Source organism: Heteronotia binoei, chromosome 21, assembly GCF_032191835.1.
Source record: "Heteronotia binoei isolate CCM8104 ecotype False Entrance Well chromosome 21, APGP_CSIRO_Hbin_v1, whole genome shotgun sequence".
Taxonomy (NCBI): Eukaryota; Metazoa; Chordata; class Lepidosauria; order Squamata; family Gekkonidae; genus Heteronotia; species Heteronotia binoei.
The window spans coordinates 179,848,600-179,868,765 of record NC_083243.1 but is presented as its reverse complement, the minus strand read 5'-3'; the positions used below and the strand labels follow the sequence as shown (position 1 = coordinate 179,868,765).

Sequence of the window (20,166 nt, the reverse complement as noted above, 5' to 3'; positions counted from 1 at the left end):
TCAATGAAGCCAATTCAGACGAACCTTCCAAATATATCATGCCACGAAGTAAACACGGTGGACATACTGAGAAAATGCAAATCTTAGGCTATCGCGTTAAGCAACAAATAAAATAGGAATGGTAGTTAAAGTTATGGCTGCCAAGCCAGCTTTAGCCTTGAGCTGCCAATAAAGGTCTACGTCAGAATTTGTGGTGCAAGAAGCATCTATTACATCCATCTCATAGACATGAATGGCCCACAAATCTTTATTTCTATCACACCTGTTCAAATACTGTAAATGAAATAACATAGGCATTGTTAAAGGCTGAACTGCTATCATAAAGCTGCCTTCCGGCATGGCCGTCAGTTGACTCTGAAACTTGACACAAACTCATGTAAAACTAACTTTCCGTTTTTCCTTCAAAGGCAAGAGGGGCGAAAAGTGCTTTAAGCAGCACATGTGAATTCAGCCCTTACCAAAAATCCCAGGGAATAGCAGAAGTGTGAAGAAATGTAAACGTTCTGAGAGTTAGAATGGTGTGGTGATCAGGGTGTCAAATTAGAATCTTCCAATCTCTACTCTGCCGTTCAAGTTTGCTGGGTGACCTTGGGCCAATCACGTACTCTCTCAACCTCACCTATTTCACAGTGAGGACAACCCAAGGGAAAGAAGAATGATGTTATAAACCATTTTTGGTCCTTACTGGGGAGAAAAGTGGGGGTATAAGTAAAGAATAAATGGATATCACTGGTTAATGTTTGCGTATTCAGCGTCTGTGAACATGGCTTGCTGTACAGTTTTTAAAAATCTCCTTATGTTTGGAAGATACGTTTAGGGCTGGCAGGCATAAACACCCTTACCCAGGGACTTTCTCCTTCAGCTCAGTGGGGCTTAGTTCTAACTAAATTAAATAGAGTCCAGATATTCGATCAGAGATATGAGGTGCTATTTGAAAGGGAAAGTTTCTTTTCCTGCCTCTCCCAGGGGCAGCTGAAGACGGCCCAAGATCATAACAGTTCAACCTCTGCTACGTAGATGGACGGGCAAGTCTGATGCTCTGATTCCATCCTGTTTGGCAAAGTGTGCATGCACACAAAAGCTCACATCCCGAATAAAACTTTGTTGGTCTTAAAGGTGCTATTGGAGTCCAACTTTGTTCTATTGCTTCAGACCAACATGGCTGCCTTCTGGGATCTATAGCCACTGCTGCAGTCAGGGATTGCTTTTGAGGAATGGGTGGCAGAGCCCCAAAAGAAGGTGCCCCTCTCCGTCATTATTTCTAATGAAAGGAAGGCATTAAAAAGGTGTGCGGCCCCTTTAAATGTGACGGCCAGCACTCCCTTTGGAGTTCAATGATGCTTGTCACCACCTTGCTCCTGGCTCCACCCCCAAGTCTCCTAGCTCCACCCCCAAGTCTCCTGAGTCTTCTGGCTCCACCCCCAACTCTCCTGGCTCCACCCACAAAGTCCCTACTACCAAAAGGTCTTGGGGAAATAACCTGTCCCTTTAATAGACACTTAATTGGATATTATTTACCAGGTGATGTTCTTTTCCTCCATACCATGAAAAACTTTAGCCACTCTTTTCTACCTATTGAGGTTCTATTAAAGGACAAATGTCAAAAAAGACATTTTTCTCTAGACCAGTTGGCAACCAATGTAAGCTTGGTTTTCCCCCCTCTATTGTTAGGAGCCAATGGATTGCTTTTCTGATGCCATTATATTTTTAAACAATTATTAGATCTAGACCTATATGGTGGGGAGAACCACATATACAACTCTCCACACATTTCAACGGGATAATGTCGCCCTTCATATGTTCTCTTGTTTCCACCTCCTGCTTTATAGGCCTAGTTGTGGGGAACTTGGTAGCTTGAAATGAATTCCTTAAACCCATTCCTCTTTCGAAACCCAAGTGCCACCCAACTGTCTTTCCACAGACGGAAAGTCAGTTTTCCTGCTCAGGCCTGATGGATTAAGCTACTCACTCCCACTCCCCTATCTTGTAAGTTTTAAAAAAAGAAAGAAAGAATGGAGTTTTTCCTGTTTCTGAGAGCCATGGGCCTGTTATTACTGGCCCCTGGCTTTAACATCTTGAGAATTTCAAAACTGTCTTGCCTTCTTCACACAGAGTGAGAACAGTGCACAAAGGGTAGCGAGTTACAAGGGAGACAGGCAGCTACATAGTGTAGAAGCCACGCAGCTTGCTGCTCCCATGACCCTTGCCCAGACCCTCACCCTACCTAACCCCAAGTTCACCCCGAGTCTCTCCCTCCACTCCTACATGCGCACCTGCCCCCCACTCCCAGATCCCAGACTCTCCTTTGCAGCTGTTAGACCCAGCTCCCATGCTAAACCCATTCGAACACAGAGTTTGAGGGGAACCACGTCAAAGGAATGATAGAATATTAAAATCTGTGACTAGCCACAGGAAACAAGCACAAGTCACTGCTTCTCTCCTGCTTCGCGAAAGCTGATACAGCAAAAACGTTTTTTTAAAAGCCGCATTAAGACTCCCGCCTTCCTAGCAACAGTCACTGTTGGCTCGTTGGCTCATCTTTGAGAGGAAAAGGGGAGAAAACTTTTCGGCGCTACCTGGTTTCGAAGTACATTTTTCTCTTTCAAGGAGTTCTGGGGATCTGACTACCAGACCTTACATTTGACCCGTAGGGCTGTGTCTCAGGGTCTACATCATCTTGACAAGAAGCCGCACTCAGGATTGGTTTTGGATTGGTTGTGGGTTCTGCAAGCTAGGCATGCACAACTTACTGCTGGGAACTGTCTCAGATTCTTGACTGAGCAGGATATTTATTGGGTCCTATTCTCCGAATGGTCGCGTTTCATTAAAAATAAACTCGGGACTGTTCCTGGCCTTTTTGGTTGCTGAGGAAATCACCTGGACAATATGATTTCTCATTCCCTTTGGTAAGGTTTCTTTACTGCAGCTGCTGTTGCAGCATGTGACCACCAGAGGCTGCTCTTGTTGTTACTGCATATCTTTAAGAATAAAGACTCTTCTCAGGTGAGAGTTATGAAGGTGTGGGTGATACCTGACATAGCGACATGTCCAGCAAAATCACATGGGGAAGTTCTTTTGAGACTGCACCAGCTAGGAATCAAACCACTGCATCCTCCCCATGTCAAAACTCCCTATCTTTAAAAAGGATTCTAGCTTAGGTAGAACAGGGAAAAAACTGGGGTTTTTTTGTCTTTAACAGGAGAAGCATTCAACCATATAGCCTCCAGGCCAATTCAGAGATTGTTCAGTTCCCAAGGGCGAGTGTCACGATCCTACACTTCCATAAGGATTGTCTACATCACAAGAAGAAAACTTGAAGATTAGAGTGCCATCTCTCTACTGAAGTACTCACAAATGAAGAATTGAGCTGAAAGACATGTGGGAAAGTTTCTAAGGTAGTCACATCATAAGCGTAGAAGGTGTGGGTTCTGCTTAGCAATAGGCAGAAGTTAAGCATGTCACTGGGTACTGGGAGGCATGGACAATCACATTGGCAGCATATGATCCAGGCCTGGAGAAGAGCTGGGCATCTACTCTAGCATGGCATATCCACAGCAGGGGAGCTACTAAATATTTCAGTAGACTTGTCAAAGGTTTTATTCTCTTTGGATGGCAGTCAAGGACCTTCATTTTGGGACACAGACAAACCGGGCATAAGAAGTCAACCCCTGTGTCAAACAGACCTCAGATCTATTATTCACAGTCCCAAACTAGGGCAACCTATCCCGTTTAAAATCCAAAGTCGGGAGGGGAGGGCAGGGGTCCTTTCTTAAAACTCAGTAAGGTCAGTCATATTTTTAAGAGGCAGAAGCAATAACCATCTCTGTTCACCAATGCTTACTTTATTATACATATAGTCCTGATCCCCTACCCCTCCACTTCCTGTTCTGGACCAATTTTGGTCATCAATAGACCACATCCCGGATTGACTTCTTCGGTACTCATTTTTTTGGATTTTGGGCCAACCTGGCAGAAGACCTTCAAGTTCAAGTCAAACTTCATTTTTTCCCTTTCTGCAGTTGCTTAGAAACATGCCTATGAAAATATACTTCTCCATTCTCACATTCTACTGTTCTGATGCCAAGAGCTTTTATTTTCCCTGTGCCTTGCCCTCAGAAATTCCTGGTCTTTTTTTTTTTGTTTTTTTTTTGAAGTCTTGCAGGCCTAAAGTTCTCCTGCAGTCATCTGTTCCTAACACACTTAAGACATCTTCCGTTTTCAGAGAAAGGCAGCTTTGTTATAATTTGCATCAGCTTCTTTAACTTCGTTGTGAAGAGCAAAGGCACTTCTAGAAATTCACTTGCAAGACTCTGGGAGAAATGAGTGAGGCCACTGCTGAATGGAACGGCCAGATGTCCTGTTCTGAAGGGTTGCACGGCACATGAAAGATCCTTAGAACACGACCAAAATGTCTGAAATATTTCAAAGCCATGCTGAATGTCTGCAGCATTCATTCCGTCTTAAACTTGCACTCTAGAGGTTAAATTATGCCAACGATTCACTTTAATATGATAATCAAGGTGAGTCTGTCTTTTGTTCAGTATTTGCCTTCTAAACCTCAAGTCCTCGCAAGACTTATAGGCCTCAGTCTGATAATAAAACTTCCTGAGCCCCTGCAACGCACAAACTGCTCATAGCCAATCCACTAGGATTGTGTGTCCATCCTTGTATATTTCTTTTTGGGGGAGGGAGTGTCACTGAGAGGACTGAAATGAACATAAATGTACACAAAACCCCCCCCCCCCAAAGAGCACCTTGACCATAGAGCCAATTTCACTGAAGGTCATTGGGATAGTAACTTAGATGAAGTGGAGTGTGTCCCACAAAGCAGGATTTCCCGCTGGCCTGCAAAAGGTACACCAAAGTTCAAATTTCTAAACCTTAAGTCCTCACAAGATTTATAGGCCTCAGGCTGACAGTGAAACGTCCTGAGCCCCTGCAACGCACAAACTGCTCATAGCCAATCCACTAGGATTGTGTGTGTCCATTCTTGGGTATTTCTTTTTGGGGGAGGGAGTGTCACTGAGAGGACTTAAATGAACATAAATGTACACAACCCCCCCCCCCCCCGCAAAAAGACCATACAGCCAATTTCACTGAAGGTCATTGGGATAGTAACTTAGATGAAGTGGAGTGTGTACAAAGCAAGATTATCTGCTGGCCTGCAAAATGTCCACCAAATTTCAAATCAAGGCAAAATAAAGCCTTTTCACACTACACACAAGAAAACAGTTTTCAAAGGCATTGCGTAAGAGAGGATTCCTCATTTTGCTACACAGTCCTTTAGACTGTGTATGAAACAAGGCTACTCTGGGATTTTATGACAACCTGACCAGATGTGGTGACACGGGCTAATCTGTTCAGCAAAAGAGATGTCCAGCCCAAAGACCAGAGAAGCCTTGTGAGTACAAAATTTGCCTATCCCTGACCTGAGAGACCTCCTCTGAGCACCTGCTGTGCAGCTGGAGTGTGACAGAAGAGGGTAGAAAAAAAAAGGAAAGGTTCAGGCACGTTCAGAGTCAGTCGAAGTGCTACTGGTCTCATCTGTCTGTAAGTGGCACTGTTGTTACTCCAAATGATGTAGAAGGGGAGTGGCGTGTACTCCTTTGCATACTGCCGTATTTGCCTCTAGTCTTACTGTTCATATTACTGAACAAACTGCTGGCTTTCTCTCTGTACACGCGCGCACACACAAACACACACATGCAGTGCATGGGTGGTGGTGGTATAACGCTAAGGATGATCTGCAAGGGGAAGATTTCACAGAATTCCAGTTGGAAGCAGACTGTCACAGTTTACTGGGCTATGAGACAGGAAACCAAGTCATATATCTCCTCCTCCTCACACAGCTGAGCAGATCCCACATACAGAATTACCCAAGCCATCATCTTTGCCTTTAGCCCTTTCCAAAGGCAGCACCTGACGTTTTGAAATTTGTGCCTGTTAGTTTTTAAAGGAACTTTCCCTCTGCCAGAGGAAATGACAACCAAAGGAAGCCAACGCATGCAAGCGGCAGAGGACGGATAAAATTTAAAAAGCAAGATTTATCGGTGCTGGGAAAGAGAAACTGTAGCTGCAAGTCTCCCTTGCATGGATGCAACAAGCACTTTGGCAGAAAACAGCTGATGGAGATGGAAGGAATAGCAATTATTGCTTGACAGGGTGACAATTTTGAGTCCAAGCGTGAATAAAGACGATTCAATGGTCCAGTTGGAATAAAGGATAAGAAATGCAGTGTCAGGAATTTTTTCCCCTATGGATATGTAAAATAGAAATGTTGATCTTATTTTTTTTCCTCAAAATTATTTCTTTTGCATTCTTCAGTTGCACCTGCCAAAGCGATTTAGCTGATGACAACTGCCACTAGCCACACTCGAAAACCCCATTCTGGGATTTGGGATAGAATAGGATGGACCAGTTGGGCTGCAGACACAGGTATGGCGATTGACCTGCGTGCGACTGGATGGTGGACGGGCGCTGGAGGGCCTTCTTTGCTTCTACCACATGGCTGCAAAGCACACAATATTGACTGAAAAAATACCAAAGGGAAAACTGCTACCGGACAGTGACAATATCATGGAAGAAAAGAAGGGAGGGCAGGATTCAGAGGGGGTGTGGGAAAAGGGAAGGCTCTTGAAACAAGAGAGGTGGTTAGCAAAGGCCAAGCATTAAGCCAGGGTAGGGATCCAACAGGTGGTGAGGGAAATTCACCACAGTACGAAACCAGGTGTGCAGTAATGATAGGAACAGTTATGAAACAGGAGAGAAGGAAAAGAGTGGCCTCAGGCTAGTAAAGGTGGGTCATGCTGATGAAGCAAAGCTGATGCCCTCTAGGCACAAAAAACCCAAAACACTGCAGTGTGAACGGAGGTTGCATTAGCCCTTGCATCCAGAAAATGAGGAAGGGAAATCTGCTGCTGCTCAAGTTTTGTTAATCAATGAGCTTCTAAGGAAATAATAGGAACGTTAAAGCGAAGGTCACTTGATTTTTAAGCAAAAGGGCGTATGAAGGCGCGGAGAGGCAAAAAGGGGGAGAAAGCACTTGTGTGCAACAGAAATGAAAAGAGGGCCCGATGGGACAGGTTGCACCTCAAAAAAACCCGGGAAAGCGGTGCAGAGCGTGGTTGGCGCATTGTAGGCAATAGATGGGAGATGCTCCAAAGGAAGGCAAGTGGAGCAACATAGAAAAGAATCCGCCCCCCACCCCTTGCACCCGAGCCAAGGCCCAGGATAGAACTCACCATTCTTGGCTTGCTCCCGGTAGCTCTTTTCGTTAAGGCAGGCCCCTCGGCCATGGAGCAGCGCGTGCAAGGGCTTCTCCTCGCCTTGGCGCGGCAGGCAGCGCAAGCCTTGGGCACATCGCTCCGTGTACACTCCGCACGACTGCCCTTCGGCCAGGGCACAGGTCATACAGCATCCACAGCCAGGCTCCTTCACCAGCTCACAGCCCAAAGGGCTGGGCGGGCACATGGAGAGGGCTTTTTCATCGCAAGGTTCACAGTGCACAAAGGAGCCCAAGCCTTGCGAAAGCCCCAGCCACAGGCAGAAGAAGAAAACCTGTCTCAAGAGCATCTTCAGGGCGCACACTGTCGTTGGCAACCAAGGCAATGGAGCGTCTTTCTTTTTAAAGAAAACGAGGGGTTTTCTTTCTTTCTTTCAAAAAAAAACAACCCTTTCCTTTCTTAGATTCCAACAACAAAAAAAAAGGCTTTCCCACTTCCAAACGATTCAGAAGAATGAAACAAAAATTACAACAGGCTGTCAAGATGCAACAGGTTGGAGATTGGGGTGGGGGGTTTTTTTGCCCCCTGCCCCCAAAAAGACACTGGAAGAGGCGGGGGGGGGGGTGGTGGCAAAAAGGAGCAAAAGACAGCTTAGGTGAGGCTGCACAAAGCCCGTGCACAATAATCCACACGCCCCACTCCAAAGCAAGGTTTGCAAAAAGCAGCGCCTGGAGAAGCAGCCAAGTAAGGACTCTTGCTTCTCTCGGCTGTCCCGATATTATCTGCAACAAATTTTTTTTTAAAAAAAAAACAAAACAGAAAACACACACACCCCAAAACGGCTCGAGGAGTACGCAAGCAGGTAGAGCTGGGTTTTGTCGCAAGCAGCTTGGGTCGGGACTGCCTGGGTTTTTGTTTGTTTTTTCCCTCCCCTACTCTCGTCTTCCTAGATGGGGGTTAAGAACAACAAAGAGGTTTTCTGTAAAGTTAGAGGATTTTCACAAAGTCGGCAAGAGAGAGAGAGAGAGAGAGAGTGAAGGGGAAGGCAAAAAAAAAAAAAAGAGGCGGGGGGTTGGGGGGGGAGAGAGAGAGAATTCCACTTTGTAGATCTCCCAACACTTTTCCCCTGGAGAAGTTTCTAAAGAGACTGAATAACGCCGAGGAGGCATGTCTTTTAAATAGACTGCCCCTGGCTGCCCGCCAGCCCCTCGCTGCAATCTGAGATCCCAGTGACACCTCAGCCTGAATGGGTGCCAATAACCAGGGCAAGATCAGTGCACACTCCAAATGTGTGTGGGGGTGGGGTGTGCAGCTTCTGACTTCTAGGCTTCCAAAGCTCTGGCGAGGATCGGCAACGTTGCCGTCGCGGTGACACACAAACAGCCACACACACACACACACACGCGATCGAGTCAAACACCCCCCCCCCCCCCCCCCAGGCATCCGTCTTTCTCTTAAAACAGGATTAGAAGACATGAAGTTCTCTTCGGTGCAAAAAATGCAGGGAATATTTCAAAGCTTTAGGAGAGGGGAATTATCTTTTTTTAAAATACTCGGGACAACCGCTTTGCTCACGTTTGTTTGCAAAGTAGCCTCATTGGACTCTTGAGGCTTACAGGAGGATGAACCGTTGCCAATTAAAAAAAAAGCCCCCAAACCCTCCGTTCCTCTGCAGGTGCTAAATGCTTCTCCACTTTGCAACGCAGAGTTTCATTCGCTGTAGTTCATGCTGCTTTTAAAGGCATAGGGGCAGAATAAGACGCTGGTTTTTTTTTTTTCCTGGTCAGTTGGCAACCGGGGCAGGGCTCCAGCTGTCGCCTTACTGCCAGGGTATGCTCTTTGCCAAAGGTCATTTACAGGATCAGACACATATGCAGCGCCTCGATTTCAATTCACCAAGGCTCTTGCAGTACATAAACCCATGTTGGCAGAGCCACTGCGAAGAGTTATTTGCAAAGTTACAGCCACAATGTTAGACGTACCATACCTGCGGCTAGCGTGGTTAGGTGCCCAGTTACCCACGACATCAGGTCACTGCGGGGTTATAATCTGTATGGCCGCAGAGGTGTACGGTGTGCTCAGAGTTAAGATGTACTTCAATGCGCATGTGGCTGGCGAAAAGCAGCTCGCCTATCAAACACAAACAACTTAAATGCGAAGCATGGACTTAGCAAAAAGGCACGACAGGTCCCAACAGAACAAGTCAGCTGCAGAACAAGATGACTTTTTGTCCTGCAAAGCCCCACCTCGTGGATTGCAAAGACATCCTTGTCTGCTACCTTCTCAGTGCTCTTCCACCTGGAAGAGTGTTTTGAAAAATGTCCCAGTTCTGGAAAGCAGGTTTTCTTTCCCCCCTTCTCTCCCTAGCATTCCTAAACAAGAGAGAGTTGAGGACATATAGCTGCATGCTGTACAAGGTTATATTTTAAGGGGAGGCTGTCTGTATAGATGAAAAGTGCACTTTGATCAGCGGTCCTCCCAGGAAGTTGAAACCCAAACATAGCTATAGAAGGAAGACAGTGCGTCTTGAACTGTAGCACTCTGGAATTCTTCCTTCCACAAATAACCAATAAGCAGTCCGTGATGCCTTCAAGGCAAAAGGGGACGGCATTGAAAGCAATCTGTCGCTTTCGGGAGAGAGATGCACAAGGAATGACTTTCTCTCTTCGCCTTCTGCATGGGACCTCAGGTCTTTCGTCTGCCTTGAATATGCTTGCATTGCATAGCTTTTGCCACTAGAATGCACCCTTATCTATGATAAGTCTTTGGGCCGGCTGCTTTAAAATGTTAACCCCTTTCTGCCTTCCTTGCTCTCTCTTTATGCTGGCTACTTTAACGTCTTAAATTCTCACTTGTACTATTGCTGCTTTGATATGGGAAAGACCCCAGGTATCTATTTTGTTAGAAGGATGACTCCAAATGACCAAGGGCTAACTTTTTTTTTTGTGTGTGTGTGTGTGTGTGTATGATTTAATTTATAACAAATAAAATAACCATTGTTATTTTATTATTTATTACAAGCTTATTTTACGGGCCCTCGAAGTGTGGAATGCATGATTTGCCCTTCTTCCATTTTAGCTTCCTGACAAGCCTGTGAGAGAGATTAGGCTAGGGTTGCCAATCCCGAGGCGGGGGCAGGGGATCCCCCGGTTTGGAGGCCCTCCCCCCCGCTTCAGGGTCGTCAGAAAGCGGGGGGAGGGGAGGGAAATGTCTGCTGGGAACTCTATTCCCTATGGAGATTTATTCCCATAGAAAATCATGGAGAATTGATCCGTGGGTATCTGGGGCTCTGGGGGGTGGGCTGTATTTTGAGGTAAAGGCACCACATTTTCAGTACAGCATCTAGTGCCTCTCCCCAGAATATCCCCCAAGTTTCAAAAAGAGTGGACCAGGGGGCCCAATTCTATGAGCCCCAAAAGAAGGTGCCCATATCCTTCATTATTTCCTATGGAAGGAAGGCATTGAAAAGGTGTGCCGTCCCTTTCCAATGTGATGGCCAGAACTCCCTTTGGAGTTCAATGATGCTTGTCACACCCTTGCTCCTGGCTCCACCCCTAATGTCTCCTGGCTCCACCCCCAAAGTCTCCTGGCTCCACCCCCAAAGCCCCCAGCTATTTCTTAAATTGGACTTGGCAACTCTAGATTAGGCTGTGAACAAATAACTGGCCCCAAGTAGGGTTGCCAGTTTCCAGGTAGGGCCTGGAGGTCTCATGAAATTACTGATGATCTCCACACTACAGAGATCAGTTCCCCTGGAGAAGAGGGCTGCTTGGGAGGGTGGACTCTATAAAGTTGTATGCAGCTGATATCCCTCCCTTTCCCAAACCCTGCCCTCCCTGAGCTGCAACCCCAAATCTCCAAGAATTTCCTAGTCTGGAGTTGACAAACCTAGCCCCAAGACACTTAATGAGTTTCATGGTAAGCAGGGATTTAAATTCCAGTATTCCAAGTTCTAGTCCAGCACTTTTGCCAACTACACTGGACGTGTTTGTCCTCCTCTTTCATCCTGTATACAGGATCCCAGGGGTAGGACTAGAATCTAAGAATGAGCTAACACAAAGTTAGCAACCCTTCCCACCTCTCTTTTCCAGGCCATTGTAGTCTGTGACCCATCAAACAAAATCCTGCCTACCTGTGACATGCTAGCCCATCTTGGTCAAACAGGCCTCTCACCGGCAGAAAAGAAATCATTGCTCTTCGAATGATGTCTGTAAGAAACGATTTTGTAACTTGATGAGCTGGTTTGGCTTCACTATCATCTGTCCCCAGCCAAAATAATTTTTCCCTCCCCGCTTGTCCTTTTTTTGTCCTTTATAAAAAGGGGGAGTCCTCGATAATGTCTGAAACATGGTGCCAACTTTTCTGTTTGCAAATATCCTGCACATAAACGACTGTTGAATTAACTCCCCCCAGTCCTTTCTCCCTTTTCACTCAATGCACCTATCCTACTCCTAATGCCATCCACTGTTCATGCCATGAAATACTGTTCCAATATAGCCAGATTCAAGTTATGAAAGGTCAGATTGTATGGTGGATTCCCAGATTTTAGTAGGGAGATTGGCTATGCAAACTGAGCCTATGTATACCCCCTCTGAACATTAGGCAACTTCATGGGGGTGGGGTGAGGGAGCTAAAATGCTGGCAGTAGGAAAAGAACACTGGGTAAAGAGGCAAAATGCACACTTAGTCTCCCTCCTATGCATGAGAGTTGAGCATTGTCCAAGCTGGCCCAGAATCCTTATTTCTATTTGCATCAGCCAATATGTTTCCATCACAAAATGTATGGTGTGTTGGAAAGCTGCCATTCTTTTTCACTGACTGTGCCTTTATTAGCAGCCTGACAAAGAAATTAGCTGCTGAAGCTTTTCTCTGCAATTCTCTATTGCAAGAAAAGCTCTTCCAGCTTCACTTCTGAATGCATGTCTTTTAGAAGCACAGGGCAACTAGTAAAAAATATGGTAACCCTATTATGAAGAGGGTATTTTGAATTCTGTAATGTAAATTGCTATTTAAAAAATGGGGCATGGAGCCCATGAATACCTGTGCCCAGTGTCCACACTTACACAATACTAACCCCCATGGTGCAAACACACACTGCGCAATAAACTTCAAAGAGGAAACTGTTAAGGGTGGGGAGAAACAGTAAGGAGGATGGATGAAGACGTTATCTATGCCTTTCTACACTGGAATGTTTTAGGGCGGTGCTTGGGGAGGATGGCGTTTGGGGAGGATGTGACATCACTCCCTCATGATACTCAAAGAATTCCTCCTAATCTCTATGGTAAAGACTCCAGAGACATGGAGAAATAGAGACTCACTATTCTCCAGCCATTCCTCCCCCCACCTCCCCACACACACTTCAATTTCTTGAGGGTGGAGGACTGGAGCTAAAGCCTAGGGAGGTTGGGGGGGGGCATACTTTGGGACAAACCAGTCCAGGGCAGGTGGTCGCAATCCGAAGGTCGGCTTCCCATCAATCTCCTAGAAGTCAAAGCCATACGTCTAGCTCTGGTTGCCTTCAGGACGCAATTGTTTCAGAAACACGTTCTTGTCAGAACAGACAACATAATGGCCAAGGTGTACCTGAACAATCAAGGGGGTTCCAGATCCTCACAGCTACACAAGGAAGCATCAAAGATTCTAGCGTGGGCAGAAAAGAATCTGACCTCTGTCCGGGCGGAACACATATGAGGCCAGGACAACATACAAGCAGACTGGCTGAGTAGACAGGTAATCTGCGAAGGCGAGTGGGCTCTCAGCCCGTGTCTATTCGATTTCATCTGTCAACGTTGGGGTCAACCAGACGTGGATCTTTTCGCTTCCGACACAAACACAAAGCTACCAAGGTATTTCACCAGGTTTTTTCATCTGAAGGCCGAACAGACAGACGCTCTGACAGCTCCATGGCCTCCGGGTCTACTGTATGCGTTTTCTCTGGTCCCTCTGGTTCCTCGAGTTCTTCGGAGGGTGAGAGATCGACAGGTGGAAATCATCATGGTAGCGCCCTATTGGCCACGGCGACCGTGGTTCTCAATGTTGACAGGTCTATCAATAGACCTTCCGCTGTCACTGCCAGTGCTTCCCAACATGCTCCATCAGGGTCCGGTGTGGCACCCCAACCCAGGGTGGCTTCACTTGACCGCGTGGAGATTGAGCAGGAAATCTTCAGAGGTTTAGGCTACTCACCTGAAGTGACAGACACTATGCTAGCGTCAAGGAGACCTTCCACTGTTCGTATATACAATACAACTTGTCTGCTGGTGTCATAGGAAAAAGGTTCCCTCACTTGCCACTTCCATTGCAGAGGTACTAGCATTTCTACAGGAGGGCCTAGAGTCCAGCTTAAAACCAGCTACCTTCTGAAGGCAGATAGTTGCCCTGTCCATGGTCTTACCTGCCATAGGAGGGTACAGGCTATCTCAACATCCGCACATCCAGTTGTTTTTGCGGGAGGCTTACTTAAAGTCACCTCTGACAGTTCATCGCTTTCCATCTTGGCGACTCCATACTGTTTTGTCAGCCCTTACAAAGAAGCCATTAGAACCTCTTTGAGAGGTTGACTTAAAATGGGTTCTTTTTGGTAGCCATAACGTCTGCACGTCAAGTTTCGGAATTGGGGGCCCTGTCAGTCAAAGCTGGGCTTTGCGTGTTCCATAAAGAAAAGGTGGTTCTGCACACAGATCCTTCCTTCCTGCCCAAGGCCATATCTAAGTTCCATTGCACACAAGAAATATACCTACCTATCTTTTGTCTGCAACCCAAACATCCAAAGGAAGTCATTTGGCATACCTTAGATGTATGCAGAGCCTTAAAAATTTTCATCCTGAGATCTGAATCTATTAGAAAGACAGACTATATGTTCATTAACATATAGAGATAAGATGTCCACCTCGTCAATCAGTGCAGTTCTAAAGGCCTGTATCATTGAAGCACATAGGGCTTCAGGGTTGCAAATCCCTACGGGAATTACGGCACATTCCCTTAGAAGTGCCTGCACAAACGCGGCTCTACTGAATTGCGCTTCAGTGGAAGAGGTGTGTAGAGCCGCTATCGGGTCCTCTCCATCTACATTCGTAAAGCACTATAAGATTCATTCCATGGCCTCAGCAGATGCAGCCTTTGGGAGAAAGGCATAACAGCACGTTCTGGGGGAGGCCAGCGATGAAGACCCACCCAACTAGGGGACTGCTCTGGGAGGTCCCACAGAGATGTCCGATAACCTCTGAGGGAGAACGGCCCATTGGACTTACCGTGAGGGGTCCTTCTCCTCAGAGGTTTGGAGGACATCTCACCACTCCCAGGTTTATCTTCATCTATATTCTATTCTGTTATATCTACTACAGCCTTTTCTCCAGTGTACTGTTCTAGTTTCAGTACTATTGGAGTTCATTGTTACAGTTGATGTTGTAGTTGCATGTTGTTAGTTTGTGTTTATAGTCCTTCTAGTTAGAGGGAAGACAACACTGCTTTCGGAGTCCCACAACTGAGGGCGGGGTTATTCCGAAGGTGCAACAGGAAGGTGAAAAAAGTGTTTCCTGCCTCCCTGAAGGAACAGTAGGAATAACCCACAGAGATGTCCTCTGAACCTCTGAGGAGAAGGACCCCTCACGGTGAGTCCAATGGCTGTTTTTAAAACAGTTTACTATCAGAAGAAAGAGATAAATGGCATTAGGAAATTATTTTATATTTCTGAATTTTAATGTCTTGTACGTTGGTTGTGTTTTTCAAATTTCTTAATTTTTTAGAAAAGAAAAGTAGCCTGCAAGCTTATAAATAAACCAAGTATCATTTTTAAAAAACGGTTAATGCCACTTTTATATTTAAGGCATCTTCTGTATCTGGTGTTCAGTTGTTATCCTTCAGGTTGGGGGAAGGTCAGATTTAATGTACAAATATTTTAGGTTCAGACATGATTATGAACAATTGTGTATCTAAACAAAACAGTGATACAGATTTTGAGTCCAAAAGCACCTTGAAGAGCCACAAAAGTTTATTCAAGGTATGAGTTTTTGTGTACATGCACACTTTTAAAAGAAATATCTGAAGAAGTGTGCATCCACACGGAAGTTCATACCTTGAATAAACTATCGTTGATCTTAAGCTGGCAATGAACTCAAAACCTTTCTACTGCTTCACACTAACATGGCTGCCCACTTGGATCTATCAAAACAGTGATGGTAAGAACAAAGGACTTGTGTTTTATATGAGGTGAGCAACTATCTACCAAGAAGCACTGTGGACCCCATGAAACCTCCTGTGACAGCCCCAGCTAAAGGAACAGTGTAGAAGGCATACACCGCTCTGTGATATACATTAATATACTTAGAACTGTGGTGTTGAACAGATGAGATCAGCAGCAGTGATATAAAGCCCCAATGGGGTCCAAGGAAGTTAAAGAACCAGTGAGGAGCACAGGTTATTTTTGGAAAGGGTGAAAACTGAGCTTCATGGGTCTCCTCTCCACAGATACATTTTGGATGGAATCCAGACAGCCTCTGGAGTCTGGGCTGAATTAATTTATTCTGGACAATTGCCTATGCCCCTACTGCCTTCCCTTTCTCAAAGTGACCAAGGAAGGAGACGACAGTATAGTGGACAACTCTGCTCCTTCATCATAGTAGGTCTTAGTACAGAGGCTGTAGATGCTGCCATTAGCCTAGTGACAGTACCTAGAAACCTTTTGTAATGGGGGAGGAGACTCAAGTCATCCTGGCAAGTATGTAAAAAGAATGGAGGAAGACTATTGGGAAGAGATGGGAAAACAGAGAAGGCTCTTAGTAGCCTTGCCAGCCCCCAGAGCCTGGCAGGGGATCCCCCACCTCCCTGCTGCCAGCCAGCTGGCCAGCTGAGGGAAGCCCCACCACAACAACCATGATATGCCTTTAATCCTTAGCAGGTTTAAAAGAAGCTTGCAAACTGCTTGTGTTTTGGACTTTGTGTGTGCCTTTAAATCTCAGCTGGAGGAAAGCTGCATGGGTGAGGTGAGCAAGCAGAGCCACATGACTCTTCCTGGTGAGTGTGTGAACCATGTGAGAAAGGAAGAGAAGCCAGTACAGTCCCTCTGTTTGTTTTGCATAGGTTTCAAAAGTTGTGTGTACAGTAAAACGGAGTTAACTAGAACCTGATCATGAGATGGAGGAAAACTCCACCCTCTAGGCTGCTCTCCTTTCATTTTCCTGTTAGTTTGAAGAAGTTGGTTGAAATACAGCAGAAGGTTACATTCAGCAACTCCCATGAGTAAACTGCCATAGTGAGATCACAAAAGTGTGTTCTTCCAAACTGTTTATTTTGGCTGCTTTGTAAGCGTGTGTGTATTTTGTAAGTGTTCACTTTCATTTAATGAAAGTGCAGCTGCTGGGGGATGAGGAAATAAAGACTGTATTCAGGAGAACTGCACTGCTGTATTTTTATTTATTTATTTTAGGAAATGGGAAAGTCTCCAGGCTCCATCTGCGAAGTCCCCAGATATTTCTGAGTTGGATCTGGCAACTCTAGCTCTTAGAGAGGTATGGGGTGGATGTACAGGAAATTAGACATTTGGGCTTATTCAATTTTGGTCCTATTTTAAATGAAACAGTCAAACCAAACCTGATTCCTATCCTAAAAACAGGTTCAGAATGTATTCTGATGTAAACTGGAATTACCTGAACCTGAAATCTGTTTCCTTGAACCTGAACTTGGTTCCGGGTCAAGAAAACCTGGAGATTTTACGTTTGGGTTCAGTTTTTGTATATACCAAAATCTCTCTGAACTGTGGCATGAGGTGAGTAATAGTCTTCAGATCTAGCTTGACTTCCTATTTTAAATCAGATTAATTGTTCATGTAAAATTGGACACTAGGCAGTAAAGCCATTTTCTACACAAACGTCTGAACTAAACTCCTGTCTCCCAAATTTAAATATCTGTGAATCTCTATGTAGTTCTGACATATCCAGAGATCTGTACATGTGAGAGAACTGGGAGCGACTCTATGGACAAAAATTATAGGTAGACAAGTTTGTCATTGAAGGGGGGGGGGATTACCAGAAAAAGAGTAACGTGTATTTATTACGAATAATCAAATTGTCACGGAATAACAAGCACTGAGTCTAGAAAAGTATTTATTGTTTACATCTACAAAGATTCACAGAATTCAGAGGCATTTGACCAGATTTTGTATTCAGTGATACACCTTACAGGCCATCCACACTTTTCTTCACACCCTGGATTGTTGTTTGTTATGGGTGAATGGCTGCTGTTCAGTTACATCTCATCTGCTCCACGTTCCATGACTAGCTTCGGGCTACAATGTGTAAAGCTAACTTTCCAAATTGAGATGAAGGGAGAGAGCATATGTCTTCAAGACTCTTTGGCCTGGTGTGAGTATTTCGGTGCCACTTGACACATCAGATTCGGTCAGGGCATCCAGAAAGGCTAATAGATGACTCACGGATAAGAACTCAGTCTATCTGGAAGGGATCCTGTCCGGTTAGCTTGGTAAAAAGGAAAAAAAAAGAATAAACATTTTTAAAGGGTTTTTTTTTTCCTGAGGGAACTGGAGTTTTACGAGCCTGAAAAAAGTAGGAAACATTTTTCATGCAATTCAAAAGAAAGCCAAGGATTAAAGTTTCTCTGGGATTTAAATATCTCCACCCTGAAATGCCAGAAGACAATACCAATGTGGGAGGGTAAAAAAGAGGGGACAGTGATGACAGAAAAGAAGCAAGAAAAGGGGTTGGTCAGCCAACAGATGACAGATGGATTATCGAATGGGATTTAGTGTCTCACACCGTTTTAAGTTTGGGGCTATCAATTGGTTCAAGAATGTTATGTCTGAAGCTGCAATACCATCAGGCGCTTGGATCATTGGCCTTGGTATTGACGACTTTGACTAGCAGCACCGCTCAGGCATATTATCGATTAAAACCCAAATCTGGAACCTTCTAAAGCCATGTGCTCTAACAATGAGCCACAGCCTTTCCTCCCTCTAGGAAGATGTCCATTGTTATCAATACATATGTGAGTAAGCGGTGAAACGAATAGTAAGTGCATTCAGTTCAGGTGATTTTTACAAGTATGGAAGAAAGATAATCAATTCTCCCAACCAAGGAACACCACTTATTGCTTGGAAGGTCATTAGAAGTGGCACATATGGAGCACTGGGAGCAATATTGCCACTATGGCAGTAGAACTGACCAAGCACTGGTAATTCTGTAATAGTGCAAACACAGGCTAAAAGATGTTACAAGGGGAGAATCCCGAATGCTTCGTTTTCCTAATCAAGACACTTCTGTAAATCTTACGCAAGTCAGAGGACTGGTGAAATTTATTATACCGGCTCAGAAGCAGCTTCGGTCCTATAGGAAGCATGTAAAACAATCTTAAAGGGTGGGCATTATGGAGGAGAGACAGCATTGCACTATTTTTTTTTTCTCTTTCGGGTCAGGACTTCCTTGAGTGTTTATGTGAATAATAAACGCTTATCGTAATGTGCATGGTCCAATAGGATCCCACAACTGTTATTCCCCAAAATGCCAGCATTTATTTCAGGAGTGTTGGCCGTGCTTCTTGGGTATTACTTTTCACTTCTTCAAGTTATACTTGAAGTGCTACAGCTACTTGAAAAACTAGCTTGATTTAAGATTACAAATGGGATAAAAAAAAACCCCATACATGAATGTGTATATCATTAGTAATGTCAGTTGTACAGCACTGGCTCAAACCCTCTGAGAAAGCTTGATGCTGTTACGGATTATTTAAAAACAAATAACTGTAATCCATTTTAGTGACAGCAATGAATGGCGTTAGAGTGAAAGTTTAGCCTTGCTGTGGGGGCACAGCGACTCACAACATATGAACATATGAAGCTGCCTTATACTGAATCAGACCTTTGGTCCATCCAAGTCAGTATTGTCTTCTCAGACTGGCAGAGGCTCTCCAGGGTCTCAAGCTGAGGATTTTCACACCTATTTGCCTGGATCCTTTTTAGTTGGAGATGCCAGGGATTGAACCTGGGACCTTCTGCTTCCCAAGCAGATGCTCTACCACTGAGCCACCGTCCCTCCCCAAGCAGCAATGGATATAGTAATTGGAGGAAGAGTTGCAGTTTCTTAGGTAAACAAAAACGGAAAACATCCCAATAGAATGGAGGGATGGTATCTGAACATATAAATGTATCTATTCAACTACAAACTGATTACCGTATTTAATTAAAACATTTATTGGCCACTACCTTACAGATCTCAAGACGGCTTCTATATCTAGGAATGTCTTAAAATGCATTTTCTGAATTGCGGAGATGCATGTACTTATAGCGGCAAAGATCCAGAGCTGAACTGAACTCTGAAGTGTATGTGAAGCTCCTTGCAAGATGGATTTCCCTATTGGCTTGATGTGCAACCCTCATTGTGTTTTGGAAACAACAACAAGAACAATAGTTTGATTAACTGCCCCATCTCAGCTTGCACCAGGCTCTGGGTGAAGTACAGTGTACATTAAAAACACCATAGAAGTAAAAGCAGCACATAAATTAATTGACAGTGTAAAAACTCAGATGGCACCCTATAGGTTTTTTCCCCTACATCCTGGAGTACTAGGGCTGTAGGTCCAACTCAGGAAATATCTGGGGACTTAGTTTGGGGGTGGATCTGGGAGACTTTTCAATTCCAAACAAACAAATGACAGTGTGATTCCCTTGCATACAATCTTCATTTCCTCATCCTCTTTTTTGCCTTTTTTTATTCTCCAGCAGCTGCACTTCCATAAATTAGAGTGAATACACACACACACACTCACACTCATAAAGCAGCCAAAATAAACAGTTTGCATGCCCACGTTTTTGTGATCTCCCTGGGGCAATGGTATAGACAGCTTTACCCACCTGAGTTGCCGAATGTAATAATCCGCTGTATTTCAACCAACTTAAGGAGAGAGAGGTCTAAGGGGTGGGATTTTCCTCTATCCC

The 20,166-nt window shown here is 44.9% G+C and overlaps 1 protein-coding gene across 1 annotated transcript in view; it reads right to left on the bottom strand.

The window, feature by feature from the left end:
• Window positions 1-8,369, bottom strand: part of IGFBP5 (insulin like growth factor binding protein 5) — a 57,855-nt gene extending 49,486 nt beyond the window's left edge. The window contains exon 1 of the mRNA XM_060262763.1: window positions 7,242-8,369. Coding sequence (XP_060118746.1) covers window positions 7,242-7,572 — 331 coding nt within the window. The 5' untranslated portion in view covers window positions 7,573-8,369. The remainder of the gene's footprint in view (window positions 1-7,241) is intronic.
• Between the last annotated feature and the right edge of the window lie 11,797 nt (window positions 8,370-20,166).